Below are 20491 nucleotides of genomic sequence, written 5' to 3' on the forward strand. Positions count from 1 at the left end.
TTGTAAGGATAGGTAAACCATAAAGTTGGGAATCCGGTATAATAATCTCTAGGGCTTCTGTCTCAGCAAGATTTATTTTATACTTTATGAGGGAGATTTATCAAAACTTGTCCAGACGAAAAGTTGCTGAGTTGCCCATAGCAACCAATCAGATCACTTCTTTCATTTTGCAGAGGCCTTTTCAAAAATGAAAAAAGCGATCTGATTGGTTGCTATGGGCAACTCAGCAACTTTTCATCTGGACAAGTTTTGATAAATCTCCCCCTGTCAGTTTGAGAGGGTTATATGTGGTTGGGTTAAGGTTAGACCAATACAAAAAAAACCAAAAAAATCACACCATCAACTAGATCCCATAAAAACATTTAAAACGGCACAAAACATGCCCACCCATGGGTGGGCATGTTTTGTGCCATTTTAAATGTTTTTATGGGATCTATTTGATTGGTATCTTTGTCTATGATTTTTGTAACTAATAAAGATTTGTTGAACTAGTCGGGTGTACGCTATATGGTGTGTTTTTTTGTTTTCTTTTTGTATTGGTCTGTGCTGGGCACACACAGCAGCACCCCTCTTTTGCATGGAGCTGAGCCTGCTAGTATGTGAATAGCATCCTAGGGTTAAGGTTAGAAGGATGTTTTCTGCAAGCAGAAAATGCTTAAAAGTTTATTCAGGAATAGAAAAACATATCTAATTTCTTTCAAAAACCGCTCCACACTGCCACAGGCTTGCCACAGTGACATGTATTTATGGTAAACGATGTGTAGTCATCTAGATATACACAAGGGGGGAGATTTATCAAAACCTGTGCAGAGGAAGAGTGGTGCAGTTGCCCATAGCAACCAATCAGATTGCTTCTTTCATTTTCCACAGGCCTCTAAAGAGGCCTGTGGAAAATGAAAGTAGCAATCTGATTGGTTGCTATGGGCAACTACACCACTCTTCCTCTGCACAGGTTTTGGTAAATCTCCCCAAAGGGCCCTAATTTACTAAAGTCTTATTGACTCTTTTTTGAGTCTATGCGACATTTTTAGTCGCACAACTGACACTTTAGAAAACACTCTGAGTGTTTTTTTTTCACTCTGAAATGGGCGTGTTTCATGCAAAAATGGGCGTTTTATCGACAAAAACCAAAAAATACTCGGAGTACTTCCAAAATCACTCGAGAAAAAGTGTGAGTTTGTTCTCACACAATAACCGACAGCCAAGAGGCCGAGTGAAATTCCAAAAATGGAGAGATTTCTAACAAGGGACTGTTTGCCTTTGTGTTTTTTTGTGAAAGTATCTTGTTTTCTAACCTGAAAACATTTTGTACAGTTCAACAGTTTTATGAATAAAATATTGAATGCTTTTGTGATAGTTACTGTTTATATATATATTTTTTCTTTTTAACACATTTGCAATATTAGGTTTAACCCCTTAAGGACCGGGGGTTTTTCCGTTTTTGCACTTTCGTTTTTTGCTCCTTGCCTTTAAAAAATCATAACTCTTTCAATTTTGCACCTAAAAATCCATATGATGGCTTATTTTTTGCGCCACCAATTCTACTTTGTAACAACGTCAGTCATTTTGCCCAAAAATCTACAGGGAAACGGAAAAAAAAATCATTGTGAGACAAAATTGAAAAAAAAACCCAGCTGTTTTGTAACTTTTGGGGGCTTCCGTTTCTACGTAGCACATTTTTCGGTAAAAATTACACCTTATCTTTATTCTGTATGTTCATACGATTAAAATGATATCCTACTTATATAGGTTTGATTTTGTCGTACTTCTGGAAAAAATCATAACTTCATGCAGGTAAATTAATACGTTTAAAATTGTCATCTTCTGACCCCTATAAACCTATAACTTTTTTTATTTTTCCGCGTATGGGGCGGCATCATTTTTTGCGGCGTGATCTGAATTTTTTAACGGTACCATTTTTGCATTGATAGGACTTATTGATCACTATTGCACTATTGCACTATTTTGGACTTTTTTTGCAAGTACACCATTTACTGTGCGGTTTAATTAACGATATATTTTTTATAATTCGGCCATTTCCACACGCGGCGATACCATATATGTTTATTTTTATTTTTATTTACACAGTTTTTTTTTTATGGGAAAGGGGGGGTGATTCAAACTTTTAATAGGAGAGGGGTTAAATGATCTTAATTCCCTTTTTTTTCACTTTTTTTTTTGCAGTGTTATAGCTCCCATAGGGACCTATAACACTGCACACACTGATCTTTATCATTGATCACTGGTTTCTCATAGGAAACCAGTGATCGATGATTCTGCGGCTTGACAGCTTATGCCTGGATCTCAGGCACTGAGCAGTCATTCGGCGATCGGGCAGCGAGGAGGCAGGTAGGGACCCTCCGGCTGTCCTGTAAGCTGTTCGGGATGCCGCGATTTTGCCGTGGCTATCCCGAACAGCCCACTGAGCTAACAGGCACTTTTTACTTTCACTTTTAGCCGCGTGGCTCAGCTTTGAGCGCGCGGCTAAAGGGTTAATAGCATGCAGCACCACGATCAGTACCGCACGTTATTAGTGGCGGGTCCCGGCTTCACTATGATGCCGAGCCCGCCGTGATATGATGCGGGGTCACCGTGGGACCCCGCGTTATATCACGGGAGCGGGACCAAGGACGTACTCATACGTCCTTGGTCCTTAAGAGGTTAAATTAATTTAACACCCAAGCTGATAAACCAGGAGAATTGTTGTTATGTTTGAAAAACTATAACACATGAACGCTTTTGATTCATGGAAACATTTTTAAATAAACAAGTCGAAACCATTTTGACTCACACAACTAATTTTGAGTTTGTGCGGCACAATTGACTGGTGCGACATGATAAAAAAACGAAATGTGCGACAGAATAGTAAATAAACCAGAAAAAAAAGATGAGCGACATTGAAATAGTAAATCAGGGCCAAGATGTATAAGAAAATATTGTTTATCAAATCAGGCCATCTTCTCCGTTGACCCGTGATCCAGTTCTGATGTTCACCAGCCTATTGTAAGCACCTGTGTCAGTGGACATGGGTCAGCATGGCCACTCTAACCAGTCCGCAGTTATACAGCTTTATATACAGCAGCCATGATGTTGTGTGTGTTCTGACACCTATCTATCATCAACATGTGCTACAGAAGCTCTTCTGTGAGATCGCACCAGGTGGACTAACTATCGCTCCCTATACATAATCAATGTGCTAAATGACCCTAATGACAGTACACTGATTGACCTTCATCAGATTAGTTAGGTATTCACCACTGCATAGCAAAGAAAGAGGAAAGTCGATCCAGCAATTCCGCTAAAACATCGATTTATTGGTTATTCAGCAGCATAAAATATCCCACATGGATAGCATTCACCACACACCACCTGGCCAGTGATTCACAGCAAAATGGACACGTTTCAAGCGCATGCGTGCTCTTGATTACCAATCATGTGGGATATTTTATGCTGCTGAATAACCAATAAATTGATGTTTTAGCGGAATTGCTGGATCGATTTTCCTCTTTCTTTGCTATGTGTATTAAGCCAGGCCAGGCTGAGGATCCGTGCAAGACCAGTGGGAGGTGAGCTGAAGATTTCTACTTTTTCTCCTTTGTTGCATTGATTCACCACTGCATACCAGAAATACCCAATAAGTCTATGTTCAGACGGCAGAAATCTAGCATAAATGCAGAATTCCGCAGCCGCATTAATTTGGCCAGATTTCTGCATCTCATGCGGAATATACTCATGAATTCTGCATGAAGTCCCAGAGCACGTCTAAAAGTCCTTTGATTCATTGAAAAAGTTTCAATTTTATGCAGAATCCACGTGACCTCCGCACAAAATTCACAAGATTTCCGCATTAAGGAAAGTCCCATTGACTTCAATAGGCTTCTGCAGCTGAATTCTACAAAAATATAAGACATGACAAATATTTTTGAGGAACGCGGAATGCAGAAGCTGCAGAACGTCCACAGCAAAAATTCTGCAATGTTAATGGGACTGCAGCATCCTATTGAAGACAATAAGGCTACAAACACATGCAGAATTTCCAGATTTCAGTGCTGAATTCCATACGGAAATTCTGCCGTGTGAACGCAACCTAAGACCTACAGTTGCTCTGGTCCAGCCATATAGCTATCACAATTTTTAGTTTTTTTGTACTTTTCCCCAGTCCCACCGCTTGCCCGTTTTTCCTGCTTTCAATAAATCAACAGTTGGTGGTGGTGATGTGGGGGTGGGGGGTAAGGGTTAGGTTGGGATAATCTCCCAATGTCAGGGACCCAGACAGACGCGCACACAAGTATGTTTTCGGACGAAGTGTAGAGACTGATGGAAACATAGCAAACAAAGTAAGAGCATACACTGTCCATGTGTGTTGCATGTTACTTGTAGAGTTATGTTGGTTTGTTTGCAAAAAAAAAATTTTTTGAGAATTTCAAGTTTATCGATCTGGTTTTCCGTTTGTTTGTGTTTTGTGTTTTTTTTTTTTTCTTTGTTTCTTTTCAAAGTTTGACTATTCTTCATGGATTATGAAATAAATGCCTATTCCTGTGATACACGCTGGCAGTATTTGACATATTTGCAACTTTGAGCCACACAGTACATGGAGGGTCAATGCGATCATCCAGTTTCTGAAATATTCAGGGGTTTATGAATACATTGCAAGTTCCATTTGTCCCGAATGCAAAGTGTCTCAGAGTCAAGTAATTAGTGGTGGGTGAGAGGCGCTCCTCAGAAAGCACACTGTGTCCTGTCTCTTTGGGTGGTCCTTGCTGGCAGTAGATGGAGCCTGTCTCTTACTTTCCACCAACAGGCTATGGATTGGGAAGGTTAAAACGGAACAGGCTCCTCAGTGATTCAACGGAGTGAGTGGCTCGTCCATTTTCTCTGCTGCTCAAACAAGCTTCCTTTTCTTTCTCCTTTTCTCCACAATGAGGTGACTACCATGTTTCCAACTGGCACGTCGTTGTAGCACCCTCTCTCTTCTCCCTTCAAGTTTGGTGATGACGTCTTCTGTCCCACTCCAGACCGCTATCACTCTCACTCATAGTTCTGGTTACACTAGATTGCTCTATTGGCTTGTAAACACGGCAGACCAGTGTAACAGGGAATTCTTTGAATAGATGAATTATGTGTGCATTACATATTTAATACTTGGCTTAGTCATTTTTAGAAACTTGCAGTATGTACACTGCTCAAAAAATAAAGGGAACACTAAGATAACACATCCTAGATCTGAATGAATTAACTAATCGTAAGAAATACTTTCGTCTTTACACAGTTGAATGTGCTGACAACAAAATCACACAACATTTATCAATGGAAATCAAATTTATCAACCCATGGAGGTCTGGATATGGAGTCACACTCAAAATCAAAGTGGATAACCCCACGACTGGCTGATCCAACTTTGATGTAATGTCCTTATAACAAGTCAAAATGAGGCTCAGTAGTGTGTGTGGCCTCCACGTGCCGTATGACCTCCCTACAACGCCTTGGCATGCTCCTGATGAGGTGAGCGGATTGTCTCCTGAGGGATGTCCTCCCAGACCTGGACTAAAGCATCCGCCAACTCCTGGACAGTCTGTGGTGCAACATGGCAATGGTGGATGGAGCGAGACATGATGTCCCAGATGTGCTCAATCAGATTCAGGTCTGGGGAACGGGCAGTCCAGTCCATAGCATCAATGCCTTCCTCTTGCAGGAACTGCTGACACACTCCAGCCACATGAGGTCTAGCATTGTCTTGCATTAGGAGGAACCCAGGGTCAACCGCACCAGCATATGGTCTCACAAGGGGTCTTAGGATCTCATCTCGGTACCTAATGGCAGCCAGGCTACCTTTGTCAAGCACATGAAGGGCTGTGCGGCCCCCAAAGAAATGCCATCCCACACCATTACTGACCCACCGCCAAACCGGTCATGCTGGCGGATGTTGCAGGCAGCAGGACGTTCTCCACCGCGTGTCCAGACTCTGTCACATGCTCAGTGTGAACCTGCTTTCATCTGTGAAGAGCATAGGGCACCAGTGGCGAATTTGCAAATCTTGGTGTTCTCTGGCAAATGCCAAACGTCCTGCACGGTGTTGGAACAATGGACAATCATTTCCCATCCTTACAGATTTCTATCTTATTATCACAAACATAGATAGGACTAACTTTATCAAAGCTACAGGAAAAAGCAAACAATACAGGTGCATCCTAGTGAAGCACTTAAAGGGGTTCTCCGCCCTTAGACATCTTATCCCCTATCCAAAGGATAGGGGATAAGATGTCTGATCATGGGGGTGACATGACGGCCAAGCCCCCTCATTGCAAGTCTATAGACTTGCATTGAGGATGCGTGGCTGTGATGTCACGAGTGGGACGTGGCCTTGATGTCATCAGCCTCCACCCCGCATCGCCAGTCATCCAGCATGGAGTGAAGTTCACTCCATGCACCAGTGGGACCCCTGCGATCAGACATCTTATCCCCTATCCTTTGGATAAGGGATAAGATGTCTAGGGGCGGAGTACCCCTATAAGTCAACTGGATTGATACCAGTGATTGAGAGTCTGTTACCAGATAATGTAATGCTCAGAACACAACATCTCCGCTTGCACATAATGTATATACAATGGAGGGTCAGTAGCCGCCTGGTCCACCTGATCCAAAGAACAGTAATCAAATTAAAGCAAAAAACTAAAGGCCAAAAGCCCAAAACAAGGATGTCTCAGCAGCACTTCTCCCAGTATTAAAATATTAAAATAACAGGATTTCTAAGTAATGGACAATGATAGCGTTTATTAGACAAATGCAATGCATGTTGAACAAATTCTTTATCAGGCATTGCTAACATTGTGGCAAAGCTTAAAGGGGTATTCCGTTCTCAGCATTTGGAACAAACTGTTCCGAATGCTGGATCCAGCGCTGGGAGCTTGTGATGTCATAGCCCCACCCCCTCATTATGTCATGCCCCGACCCCTAAACAGTTTGTTCCAAAGCTGAGCAGCAGAGTACACCTTTAATAATTGTCTGTCTCCGGTTACTCTCTATGCGCTTTAGACATTCGGAGATAAACCAGTGACTGGTTCACCTTCCCTTATATAATTCTTCAAATATGGCTAGACCATTGTATCAATAAAGCACTTCATGCCTTTTGTCACAGCCCCATTCCTTATAGACTGTTTGAATATTTAGTGTGTAATATTGTAATGTCTGATACTTGTCTTTATTTGTATTCTCTAAATTGTAAAGTGCTGCAGAATCTGTTGGCGCTATAGAAATAAAATTATTATTATTATTATTTGCAGTATCTATTAAGAACCAACGGTATGGACATAAAAATAAGTTGTGGATCTGAAATCAATGGGGCTCTACTGCTCTGGATTCTCCGGCGGAATTCCAATGCAGAATTCTGCACAGAGATTCCGTACGTATGAACATGGCCTCAAAAGCCTCGAAAAGACGTAGAAATTAGGGGGCAAATTTTAGCAAAAAACATTAATTCAGATGTTCTTAGAGTATAGCCGAACTTTCCAGGAGAAAACTGGGGAGGAAGTCTTAATTTCACTTGCACCTTCTTTTTCATGTGAGATACAGATTAGGAGATTGTTGACTTAGTTTGTCACCAAATTAGCAAGAAGCTACTGAAGTTCGAAATGGCAATGACGGCAGGAACAAAGAAGCGACAACAGAAAGGGGAGAGGAGGCACAGACCGAGCAGCTGTATGTGCCAGTACATGCCAATGGGAACAAGCCATTGGTGTTACAGCTACAGTACTAAGATCCTAATGGCTGGGTAGTAAAAAAAAAAAAAAAAAAAAGATATGGATATGTTAAGAAAAAGGGTGACTAAAGAATTTGATTATCTGATCTGATCACTCTGATCAGTGCACAGTTTAATGATTGGGTTATCCATGGATAGAAAAAAAAATAGAGATAATTTCTTCCAAAAACAGCACACACCTGTCCACAGGTTGTGTGTGGTATTGCAACTTGGCTCCATTCTCTTCAATGGAACTGAGTTGCAATACCATACCCAACCTGCAGATGGATGTGGTGCTTTTTTTTCAAGAAATCAGCTCGGTTTTATACCGTACACGGTCCTCCTATACAGTAAAAACCATCTGTCTAATATTGTGTAGGCTCATCTCTTTCCATCAAAATAGTTCTGAAACATCAAGGCACAGATTCCACAATTGGCCTTGGATCCTTTCATTCTAGTGAGCTGTAAGATGTGTCCACCTATCAAACTTCTTTCTCCATCTCATCCCAAATATCCTTAAAGTGGTTATCCAGGAAAAATAACTGGCTCCAGAAAGTTAAACAGATTTGTAAATTACTTCTATTAACAAATCTTAATCCTTTCAGTACTTATGAGCTGCTGAAGTGGAGTTGTTCTTTTCTGTCTAAGTGCTCTCTTATGACACCTGTCTCGGGAACTTTCCAGAGTAGAAGCAAATCCCCATAGCAAACCTCTTCTACACAGTTCCCGAGATAAACAGAGATGTCAGGAGAGAGCACTGTTGCCAGACAGAAAAGAACAACTCAACTTCAGCAGCTGATAATTATTGGAAGGATTAAGATTTTTTAATAGAAGTAATTAACAAATCTGTTTAACTTTCGGGAGCCAGTTGGAAAAAAAATAGTTTTTTTTTTCCTGGAATACCCCTTTAAAGTGTACCTGTCATCAACAAATAATTTTTACACAATGTAGATAATACTATTATATGTATATTTGTAATATACATTGGTTAATAGATTTATATATTTTTGTGTGAAAAAATTCTGTCTTTGCAGCTATTGCCTGTGTGTATCTATGAGAAGTCCAAATACAGTAATTGAGGATGGGGCAAGCAGGGCTCTGTGCAGGCTCCTGGCTTCTCAATCATCCTCTTGTGTGAACCTGGGGGCATGTCACAGGGCCTATGTGTACAGAGCCCTGCTTGTCCTCAGTGTACAGAGCCCTGCTTGTCCTCAGTGTACAGAGCCCTGCTTGTCCTCAGTGTACAGAGCCCTGCCTGTCCTCAGTGTACAGAGCCCTGCTTGTCCTCAGTGTACAGAGCCCTGCTTGTCCTCAGTGTACAGAGCCCTGCTTGTCCTCAGTGTACAGAGCCCTGCTTGTCCTCAGTGTACAGAGCCCTGTTTGTTCTCAGTGTACAGAGCCCTTCTTGTCCTCAGTGTACAGAGCCCTGCTTGTCCTCAGTGTACAGAGCCCTTCTTGTCCTCAGTGTACAGAGCCCTGCTTGTCCTCAGTGTACAGAGCCCTGCTTGTCCTCAGTGCACAGAGCCCTGCTTGTCCTCAGTGTACAGAGCCCTGATTGTCCTCAGTGTACAGAGCCCCGCTCTTCCTCAGTGTACAGAGCCCCGCTTGTCCTCAGTGTACAGAGCCCTTCTTGTCCTCAGTGTACAGAGCCCCGCTTGTCCTCAGTGTACAGAGCCCCGCTTGTCCTCAGTGTACAGAGCCCCGCTTGTCCTCAGTGTACGGAGCCCTTCTTGTCTTCAGTGTACAGAGCCCCGCTTGTCCTCAGTGTACAGAGCCCCGCTTGTCCTCAGTGTACAGAGACCTGCTTGTCCTCAGTGTACGGAGCCCTTCTTTTCCTCAGTGTACAGAGCCCTGCTTGTCCTCAGTGTACAGAGCCTTGCTTGTCCTCGGTGTACAGAGCCCTACTTGTCCTCAGTGCACAGAGACCTGCTTGTCCTCAGTGTACAGAGCCTTGCTTGTCCTCAGTGTACGGTGCCCTGCTTGTCCTCAGTGTACAGAGCCCTGCTTGTCCTCAGTGCACAGAGCCCTGCTTGTTCTCAGTGTACGGAGCCCTGCTTGTCCTCAGTGTACAGAGCCCTGCTTGTCCTCAGTGCACAGAGCCCTGCTTGTTCTCAGTGTACGGAGCCCTGCTTGTCCTCAGTGTACAGAGCCCTGCTTGTCCACCATCACTTCCTGTATTTGCAGATAGCTGCAGGGACAAAAATATACATATTTTTTAACCAATGTATATTACAAATATACATATAATGGTATTATCTGCATTATATAAAAAGATTTTGTTGATGACAGGTACACTTTAACCATATCGAGATCTGGGGATTTTGGAGACAGTTTTTTTTAGATACTGTGATCCCATTATCTAGCCATCACAATTTAGCCTTTGATATAGCCGTTCAGATTCTTCCATCTGCTATTTCTTCTGCATCCAACACATCAACGTCAAGAACTGACTGGCATCAAGGCTTATAGACTCCCCTCCACCTTGGACAGATGCCATTGTCACAAGATGATCAATGTTACTCCATTCACTCATCAGTGGTTGTAATGTTATGGATGATAAGTGTGTGTGTGGGTGCATGTGTAGCTAGCTTGTGCATGAAATATTGTACTAAAAATCTTATATTTACAAAGAGGTGTCCTATGACATGGAAACATTCTACTTAGCATAAGCTTCAAACCTTTTATTTGCCAAGTATTCGACACTCACTCTATCAATCACTTCTATTGCAAATCAAGAAAGCCTATGCATGTTCTTAGCTCCTCTTGTTTAGTTAAGATTTTTCGAGCAGAGTTCTGAAGATTTTATTTCTTTTCAGGAGCCCCCGAGGTGCCGACCAATGTCTGCCTCATGATAACAAGCAGCACATCACTCACTGTCACCTTCCAGGAGCCTCTGAGCGTCAATTCAGCTGTTGTCACCAAATACAAAGGTAGGACTGGAGATTAGTTTACGCTACTTTCCTTTGTACTGTTTTTGCTCTTTGTAGATGTCTTTCTATCCCTCAAGGCCTATTTTGAATCGGACAGGAGATTACATTTGCATTACATGAAATCTTCAGGGCAACATGTTGGTTTCTTATGAGATTAAATATGTTTTTTGGCTTCTTGTGCTTATGGGGGGGCAAAAGTTTTTTTTTTATAAAGATGGGTGAACTTATGGTTTATATTACACCTGTCAGAGTGCGTTAAATTGCAGCCCCTAAAGTATTGCATGTAGACAAAAAGTTACAAATATGATCAATCACTATACATAGTAATTCAATACATATGGGAACATTTAAATGAGCATAGTCATTTGTTTTAAAACATGCCTTTACTTTACTGTGAAGTTTTATTTTCAAATCTATTCATTTAAACATTTCCAAAATGTATTGTGTCTTGTCAGTCAGTTCTACTGACTTAGGATGAGGCCTGTCAGGGGGTCATGGATAACTGTGAACAGTTCAGGTTTTGTGAACTATTGGTCCTTCTTTGCATGGTGAGGAAACCGTCAATGACATTAATATATTCTACAAATTAAATCTTGGGCAACTATGTAAAAGTCTTTCTCTGATACTCATGCAAAGAGTAAGTTCATAGTCAACATACTTTAGTTGCCATCTACCAGAACACGTTTTATTCTTAAAGGCGTTTTCCAACCAAATTGAAAAACTAACTACAGTCTACTAGGGGTGTAAAATAACAAAATACACAATACTCACTGCGCCCGGTTTCTCACCAGTGCTCCAGTCCACCCGGTGCCTCTGCTTACATCTCCCAAAGACGTGCTCTACTTGTTTTCCTGAAGACTCGCTCTCCTTGTTCTCCTGAAGACGTGCTCACCTCGTTTTGCTGAATACTCGCTCTCCTTGTCTCCTGTAGACGTGCTCTTCTCGTTTTCCGAAATAAGCGCTCTCCACGTTTTCCTGAAGATGCACTCTGCTTGTTCTCCTGAAGACACCTTCTCTTTGTTCTCCTAAAGACATGCTGTCCTAGTTCTTCTGAAGATGCACTCTCCTTGTTCTCCTGAAGACTTGCTCTCCTTGTTCTCCTGAAGATGGGCTCTCCTTGTTCTCCTGAAGACTTGCTCTCCTTGTTCTCCTGAAGATGGGCTCTCCTTGTTCTCCTGAAGACGCGCTCATCTTGTTCTCCTGAAGACTTGCTCTCCTTGTTCTCCTGAAGACTTGCTCTCCTTGTTCTGCTGAAGATGGGCTCTCCTTGTTCTCCTGAACATGCGTTTTTCTTCTTCTCCTCACAACCTTGCAAACACATTTCAACCAATCACTGAGGCTAAAGTGGGTTTGAGATATTATTAGCAAAGAGCATATCATCAGAGGAACTAAACAGGAACATTAGGGCAGACTGGAACGCTGGTGAGTATAGTGTTCTTTGTTATTTTTATATTTTTACAGTCCTATCAGCCTGTATTTTTTTTCCCAACTAAATCTGAGTATTCTTTTAAGTTTGTAAACATATGTACTTTTCTTACCGGTTGCTATTTGTGTGTCCCAATGTGTCTGTTTTCCTACCTATTGTGTCTGCTTAATTTCAATAACTTAAGAAAATTCAGCCCTCTATTTCAGAAGATTAATAGCAAACAAAGCTGGCTTAGCACAACCCTTTCTAAATACATATATATATATATATATATATATATATATATATATATATATCTATAATGGACAGGATTGACAGATAAATGGACATGGGGACAGGTATTTCTTTCAAGTCTCTAAATATTACATTTTGGAGCATTATATCACAAGTTTAGAATGGGAAATGATGACAACTGATTTGCCCGGAAATTCATTGTTATATTACGTTATTTCTTGATGTCATGTATCTTTTTCATCATAACTATTTATGAAGTGTTGAACTAAACATATGCTCTTTTCTCTGCATCTTCACCATTTTAGGGGTCCTTTTGAATGGCGTGGGAGAGGGGGGTATAGGGGGCCCAGGGCAGGTTTTTCAGGGCCCTGTGGTTTCCAGCTACGCACCTGATGTGTAGCACACCATGGTGCCCCAGTAACATGCTATCAAAGACCCAGTACTATAACAGACCCTGGCGCTCTACCAACATAGTGTCTGGTATTAGTGATTTGTTGTTGACCCATGGATAGATGTTTCTATTGTAACTAAGTAGTGTAATGTTCCTGGTAATCCAGTTTTTTAGTGCCCACATCTGGTGATCAGAAGTTGATTGTTCTTCCCTGGAGTAGTACTAGTAATTGACATTAGATTATAGTCACTGTATGCATCAGATATGATAATTAATACATTTGAAATCCAAATGGATTTTGCTATGAATCAGCAACGTTTCCGCAGCAAGTTCCCTACCATCTGCTGTTTATTGTGGATGTTGATTTCCCCATTGAAGTACTTGTGAATATAGCACCCACACCACAGGTCAATTTATGTGCAGATTTTGTAGAGATTTTTGGTGTTTCTGAAAACCCCATCCATCTTGTTGTGTATGTAGGATCCGGCAAAGAGACAGAAAAACTGAAGTGAACTGATCCTACTGATGTTTACTGGGTATTTTTGTGATCAGGTCATCTCAGTTTGCTTCAGATCTGTTTGGAGTCATTTATTTTGCCTGATTGAAACTCGTAGCATGAACAATTTTTTGGGGCAACAAACCTGACTACAAACGAAAAACGTATGGTAAAAAATAACATTAATGTCTATGTCCCAGAAAAGGATTAGTTTGCATCCGTTTTTTTACTTTCCGGTTATGTCTGGTTTTCAAACCTAGCATGTTCCACTGTGAAAAATTTGCAGTCAATCTGCTTTTACCTTTAAAACTTTCTATGGTCACAAATCTTTCTAATTGTACATTTATCTAATGCATAGAGCAAGCAAGATATTCAGGGTGTTTACCATAATAATATCCTTATTTATCTAAACAATCACAACATTACACTTGTAGTTAGAATCTATTTTCCACTTCTTGCACAGTCATTGTCTGAATATTTCTATAGACTTATATTGACTGTCTTTTTACTAAGACTGGTAGAATGGCAAAAATGTGTATATGGCTGAATTAAATCTATAGAAGACTTGGTTCCGTTGGAAGGTTCGAACGGAGAGGTAAAAACGGGTTTTCCTAAGGGCACACATCGCTACGGTAGGTTAAAACCGCGGACATCAATAGTAAAATAATAAAACGGCTTTAATGACATAGCCTATATGTATTAAAGCCGTTTTATTATTTTACTATTGATGTCCACGGTTATAACCTACCGTAGTGGTGTGCGTCCTTAGGAAAACCCGTTTTAAGGGAACCACGTCTTCTCTGCAAACTCCGTGCATCTACGGAACCGGGTCCCGGCTGCCATGCAACTACTCGGAACAGGGTCCTGGCTGCCATGCAACTACTCCTGTTTATGCGCAAAAAGGTGTTGAGCTCTGAGCCCAACACATCCAGGTACGTGGGCAAGTGGAAACTGTTATAGTGTTGTCCTTTGTAACGGCACGAAGATAGCGCCACCACTGTCTCTTTTTTCTTTCCATATAAACCTGAATTAAATCTACGTTACTTTGCAATAGTTGAAAACTTCAGTGGTGCATTCAAGGACAGTACTTCGACATGAAGTGCTATAAAACCACCCATAAAGGAGACATGTCTACATCCTAATGTCTAAAGCCTCATAACAGTCTTTGCCAGTCTCTTAATAATGATAGGTACAAGCAGCTGTTGAGATCTTGTTCGCTGTATGAAATGACTATCCCTTGGAGATAGTTCCGCTGCCTACTCCATGCAATGACTAATAGGAGTGTGAGCGGAGACTCTGCCAATCTTGGCATACCTCATCAGTTTTTCTTCCACAGGACTAATACTAAGGGAAATGATCACTCCAGGGCTTTTTGTCACTGGAATTTATTCTATGTGTAGTACAAGGGATGGAATAAATTCAATTTTTGTCTTCAAGTCAAGCAAAATAAAACTGAGAACCCGGCTTTTGAACTGTGTATCTCGAACCAATGCGTCCAACTTAACACATTCTCAGTGACAAAATGGGCGTTGGCTCGGTTAATGAAATATAACGTCGTCAAATGGTAACAAGAAGAGGGTGGGTGTAGAGTTTCTTGACTCCTAAGTTATACAACATTTTGTTATTCACGTATATTGAAGAATCTGACATTTTCTTTACTTCTCCAGCTCTTGTATGGATAAAGAGAATTGGGAATCACCATGCATTTACATGAGAGATTATAATACTTCCAATGGGAACAACACTAGTCATATTAATGTAGAAGTTCCATGGGGGTGGTGTGGCCTAAAGCACATGGAGTAAAACATGTCTCTCCTTATCTCCATAGTTCCTGACTTAAAAATGGCTCAAAACTATGAATTTGATTCTGAAAAACCTTCTTAACCCCTTAAGGACCAAGCGTTTTTCTGTTTTTGCACTTTTGTTTTTTTCTCCTTACCTTTTCAAATTCATAACCCTTTCAATTTTGCACCTAAAAATCCATATGAGGGCTTATTTTTTGCACCACCAATTCTACTTTGTAATGACATCTGTCATTTTACCCAAAAATCTACGGCGAAACGTGAAAAAAAATTCTTTGTGCGACAAAATTGAAGAAAAAACACCATTTTGTAAATTTTTGGGGCTTCCGTTTCTACGCAGTAAATTTTTCGGTAACATTGACACTTTATTTTTATTCTGTAGGTCCATACAATTAAAATGATACCCTACTTATATAGGTTTGATTTTGTCATACTTTTGGAAAAAAAATCATACATTTAAAATTGTCCTCTTCTGACCCCTATACCTTTTTTATTTTTCCACGTACCGGGTAGTATAGGGCTAATTTTTTGCGCTGTGATCTGAAATTTTAATCAGTATCATTTTTGTTTTGATCGGACTTTTTGATAACTTTTTATTCCTTTTTTATGGTATAAAAAGTGACCAAAAATGCACAATTTGGGATTTTGGAATTTTTTTACTCATACGCCATTGACCGTGCGGTTTAATTAACAATATATTTTTATAGTTTGGACATTTACGCACGCGGCAATATCACATATGTTTATTTTTATTATGTTTTTTTAATTTTTATATGGAATTTGGGAAAAAGGTAAAAACTTTTAGTAAGGAAGGGGTTAATGGGTGTGTTTTTAAACTTTTTTTAAACTTTATCTTTATTACACTTTTAGTCCCCTTAGGGGACTTTTAGGAGGAATCATTTGATTCCACATATAGATCAATGTGGTTCCATAGAACCACCTTGATCTGTGTGCTCTGCGCTAGATTGATAAAGCCCGGTCCTGCCAGGCTTTATCATCCTGAGCACCGGAGCCGACACAGGAGGAGAGGTAAGCCCTCTGGCTGCCTCCACAGTGGATCTACCCCCCCCCCCCCCGCGCGATCGTGGACCACCAGGGATGTGATAAAGGCACCTTTAGACGCCGCTGTCAGCTTTGACAACGGCGATCTAAAGGGATAATAGTCGGCCGCGGCCGCATGTTGGCTATTAACGCCGGACCCCAGCTACAATAATCAGCTGAGGGCCGGCCGGTATGACGCAGGCTCGAGTCGGGAGCCCATGTCACACCCTGTTAACGGCACATGGACGAGCATAGACATCCATGGTCGTTAACGGGTTAATCTGATATTATTGACTCCAGATCTTTTATTATCACTTGTTGAGTTTTTTCTGCCAGCACAGGTGCACCCTCCGTGGCAATAAAGAGGTGCATCTTGAAAACATGTCAGCAACAAATAATTCACCGGAATGGCTACTTTTTATTATCACCTCAGCACCAATCTTGGTGAATAGCCTCACGCAATTCACCAGTCAATCTGACAACCTTGACAGCACAATGCATCCTTTTCTAACCAAACTGAGGCCTCCACATTACCTGTTCGGTTTATCTGCATCCAGAGGTATAACTATCACTGAAAATGCTGCTTCTTGATCTATGTGCCTCTTTTAAATATGATATATACATATATATATTTTTTAAACCTAAAAAAGGAATTTAAGACGGCAAGTGACAGGACCTCCAACCGAGAAAACAAAATGGTGGAATTCTTAGATGCTTATAATAATATAGCATGGCAAGGTTACAAATGGTGTAGCACAAAGACAAACGGGAGCAATACCTGGTGGCAACAGCCGTTTCCTGCAACAATGACGCAGGAAACGGCTGTTGTCACAAGGTTTTGCTCCCATTTGTCTATGTCCCCCTGCTACACTGTTAGCAATCTTGCTGTATATGGGTGAGTGCCACTTTCATTTTTGCTTCTTCGGGATAAATCCTGCCATAATAAAGTATGGTTTAGAAGCATCCCAGAGTCTGTTAAGACTGACCAACTCTAAGAACTCTCAGATTAATTTGCTGTTATCCTGCCTGAAATACCACAAGCAGCATTGATTATAGAGAGAGAGAGAGCACACCGCAGCTCTGTGCTGAAATCTATCCTTCCCACCTCCCTAAAATATGTGAAATTTTTTTTTTTTTTTTTTTTTTAGCATGTTCAGACGCTAACAAAGAAAGTGCAACTCACTTAGGTAGGGTTAAAAAAACAAACATAAATACTCCAAATATATACAATTTATACAGTGAATGTAGTTGGAAAGATGTCGGTCCCCAAAGTGTTCTTATTAGTTATAGAAATGGCGTGACTAATACATAAAATAAGAAAATAATTTATTGACCTCTAAATTGTTAAAAAGACAAGCACCAAAAAATTATGATAAAAAGGACAAATTTCTAATAAAATGTAATGAGTGTCATAAAATAGCACTGGTATAGCACTGGACCCTAGTGGTTCCCATGTCAGAAATCCCCCTCCAGTGTTTAAAAGACGCAAATATGACATGTATGTCTGACGTCTGACAAATAAAATGCAAAAAAATGCAGAAACCTATTTTAGGCTACATTTACACTTCGTTTTTACAATACCGGTCCCGGATCCGGCTGGGGGAGGGGCAAACTGGGCTCTCCCGTACCCCAGCCGGACCAGCGCTGAACTCCATTTATTTTAATGAGCCGACCGGAGTCAAACGGTGACTCCGGGCGGCTAATTTTTGACCCGTATACGGTTTTGTGATACCGTAGTATACTTCGGTTTTAGGTCCGGTCAGGAAACCGCATACGGGTCAAAAATGAGCCGACCGGAGTCACCGTTTGACTGTGGTTGGCTAATTTAAATAAATGGAGTTCAGCGCTGGTCCGGCTGGGGTACGAGAGAGCCCGGTTTGTCCCTCCCCCAGCTGGATCCGGCACTAGTACTGTAGAAACGAAGTGTGAATGCAGTCTTACCAGTCTTATCAGGAGCAGAAATTGGTCAAGTCTCTGGTAATGACTAAGGGCCAATGTTCAGACAGTCCCTAAGGAATGAATAGAGCTCTGGACACACATGCAGAAAGTGTTCCATTCTTTTGGGGGACATTTTTTCTCCATTCTTATGATCACCCAGCAGTTAAGAACTGATCCAGTAAGAATCCCAGCAATGATTCGGTAAGAACGGTTTGCCATCAGTCAGGATTTGGCCCACAAGCTGTTATCCAGCAGGCCATGGAGAATTGCCAAAGTCTTAAAAAAAAAAAAGAAGGATCAACACTGTAAAAAATAAATCTTTGCAAACACTTGTTGTATTTGTCAATAAAAGTTTAAAAACTTATGAAATGTTTAGAATTGTACTTTAGTAACCATGGAAACATCTGACTAGCTAAACACTAAAGAAGCTAAACACTAAAGCAACTGTGTGAAAACCAAAATTTGTGTCAGTTTTAAAATTCTTGGCCACCACTGGGCAGAGCAGCCTACAGTGATTAGATAAGGAGACCCAGCACAGCACAGCAGACTTAAGGAGGAAGTGAATGTATAGAAGGAAGAATTGTCCGGCACCAGGTATGCTCTAAAAGATTGCTTTTATTCATGCCATAGCAAGGAAACAGACATCACAGGACTGTGGTAATCTGACGCGTTTCGCTCTCTCTTGAGCTTAAACGTAGACTAAATTCAACAGACCAACATGCAAATTTAAAATAGAGACTCGATGGTCACATGATAAAATACCTGACATAGGTAGTAATTATAAAAACCCGGCATGGATATCATCTGTTAGTATTACAGAATGGGTTGGATCCTACCATTAGTGCGTTATTCGCTGTGTGTTTATCCTATGAGTGTGAATATACTCCAAACATTAAGTGGAGTATATTCACACTCATAGGATAAACACACAGCGAATAACGCACTAATGGTAGGATCCAACCCATTCTGTAATACTAACAGATGATATCCATGCCGGGTTTTTATAATTACTACCTATGTCAGGTATTTTATCATGTGACCATCGATCGAGTCTCTATTTTAAATTTGCATGTTGGTCTGTTGAATTTAGTCTACGTTTAAGCTCAAGAGAGAGCGAAACGCGTCAGATTACCACAGTCCTGTGATGTCTGTTTCCTTGCTATGGCATGAATAAAAGCAATCTTTTAGAGCATACCTGGTGCCGGACAATCCTTCCTTCTATACGCTGTTGAAGCCGGGGCGGGACCGGCGGGTCCGTGACAGCACAGGTGTGTCGGAGATTCGGCTCCAGAGGTGAGCGGACACCACTGCATTTGGAAGTGAATGTATGGTGAGTGAGAGCGGGCTCAGTGCTTACCTCGGACTCGCCCCTTCCTGAGAAGTGGATGTGAGAATGAGAGAGCAGCAGAACAGAGACACATAAAAAGACATGTAAAACACTTGCATGACCTAGTGAGTAACATATATCAGCATAATTTTTTTCTGTGATATGACAGGTATGCTTTAAAGGGGTTCTTCATTGCTAAATATCTTATCCCCTATGCATAGGATAGGGGATAAGATTTCTGATCAAGAAGGTTCCAACCGCTGATACCCCCGCGATCTCCATGCAGACACCCGACATTCTTAACATTATGTTTAGAATGCTTGGTTTGGAAGGTCGTGGGGGAATGTGATGTGACATCATGAGGGGGCGTGGTGTGACATCATGAGGGGGCGTGGTGTGACATCATGAGGGGGCATGGTGTGACATCATGAGGGGGCATGGACATGGTGTGACATCATGAGGGGGCATGGTGTGACATCATGAGGGGGCGTGGTGTGACATCATGAGGGGCGTAACGTGACATCATGACCACGGTCTTCCTAACCCAGCATTCTGAACATAATGTTCAAAACGCCTGGTGGCTGCATGGAGATCGTGGGGGTCTCAGTGGTGGGACCCTCACGATCAGACATCTTATCCCCTATCCTATGGATAGGGGATAAGATGTCTAGCAATGGAGTACCCCTTAAAAGTTGATAGAGAACCAAATAAAATAAATAAGTCAAAGTAATTAGACTTGGTAATTTATATATTGTGGGAAATGATTTAATATCACATAGTAATGAGATGCAAAATATGTGAACCTTTGCTTCAATGGTATCAGCCCCTTGTGCAGCAATAACCATTTCTAAAATTTCCGGTACTTGTTGCTTAGTCTTGCATATTGGCTTTGATAACAATTCCTCGGTACAAAACAGCTTACCCCTGTTATGTTGGTGGGTTTTGTCCCATGAACTGCTCTTGCCAGGTCCTTCGAGAGCATTTCTATGGGATAAAGGTCTGAACATGCTGAAATACTATTATTTTTCTTTTTATAAAGGGGTACTCTGGTGAAAACTATTTTTTTAAATCAACTGGTGCTTGAAAGTTAAACAGATTTGTAAATTACTTCTATTTTAAAAACCTTAACCCTTCCAGTACTTATCAGCTGCTGTATGCTCCAGAGGAAGTT

At 41.2% G+C, this 20491-nt stretch overlaps 1 protein-coding gene across 11 annotated transcripts in view; it reads left to right on the forward strand.

Annotated features, from left to right (window-relative positions):
* ANKFN1 (ankyrin repeat and fibronectin type III domain containing 1) overlaps positions 1 to 20491 on the forward strand; it is a 597928-nt gene that overhangs the window by 319774 nt on the left and 257663 nt on the right. For 10 of the 11 annotated variants that reach the window (XM_056550598.1, XM_056550604.1, XM_056550603.1 and 7 more), the window contains one exon: positions 10552 to 10665. In XM_056550598.1, the coding sequence (XP_056406573.1) occupies positions 10552 to 10665 (114 nt within the window). Of the gene's footprint in view, positions 1 to 551; positions 623 to 10551; positions 10666 to 20491 lie in introns of those variants that run through there. The other variant, XM_056550607.1, reaches the window with a different exon arrangement.

This window comes from Hyla sarda, chromosome 13 (genome assembly GCF_029499605.1).
Source record: "Hyla sarda isolate aHylSar1 chromosome 13, aHylSar1.hap1, whole genome shotgun sequence".
In the NCBI taxonomy this organism is placed as follows: Eukaryota; Metazoa; Chordata; class Amphibia; order Anura; family Hylidae; genus Hyla; species Hyla sarda.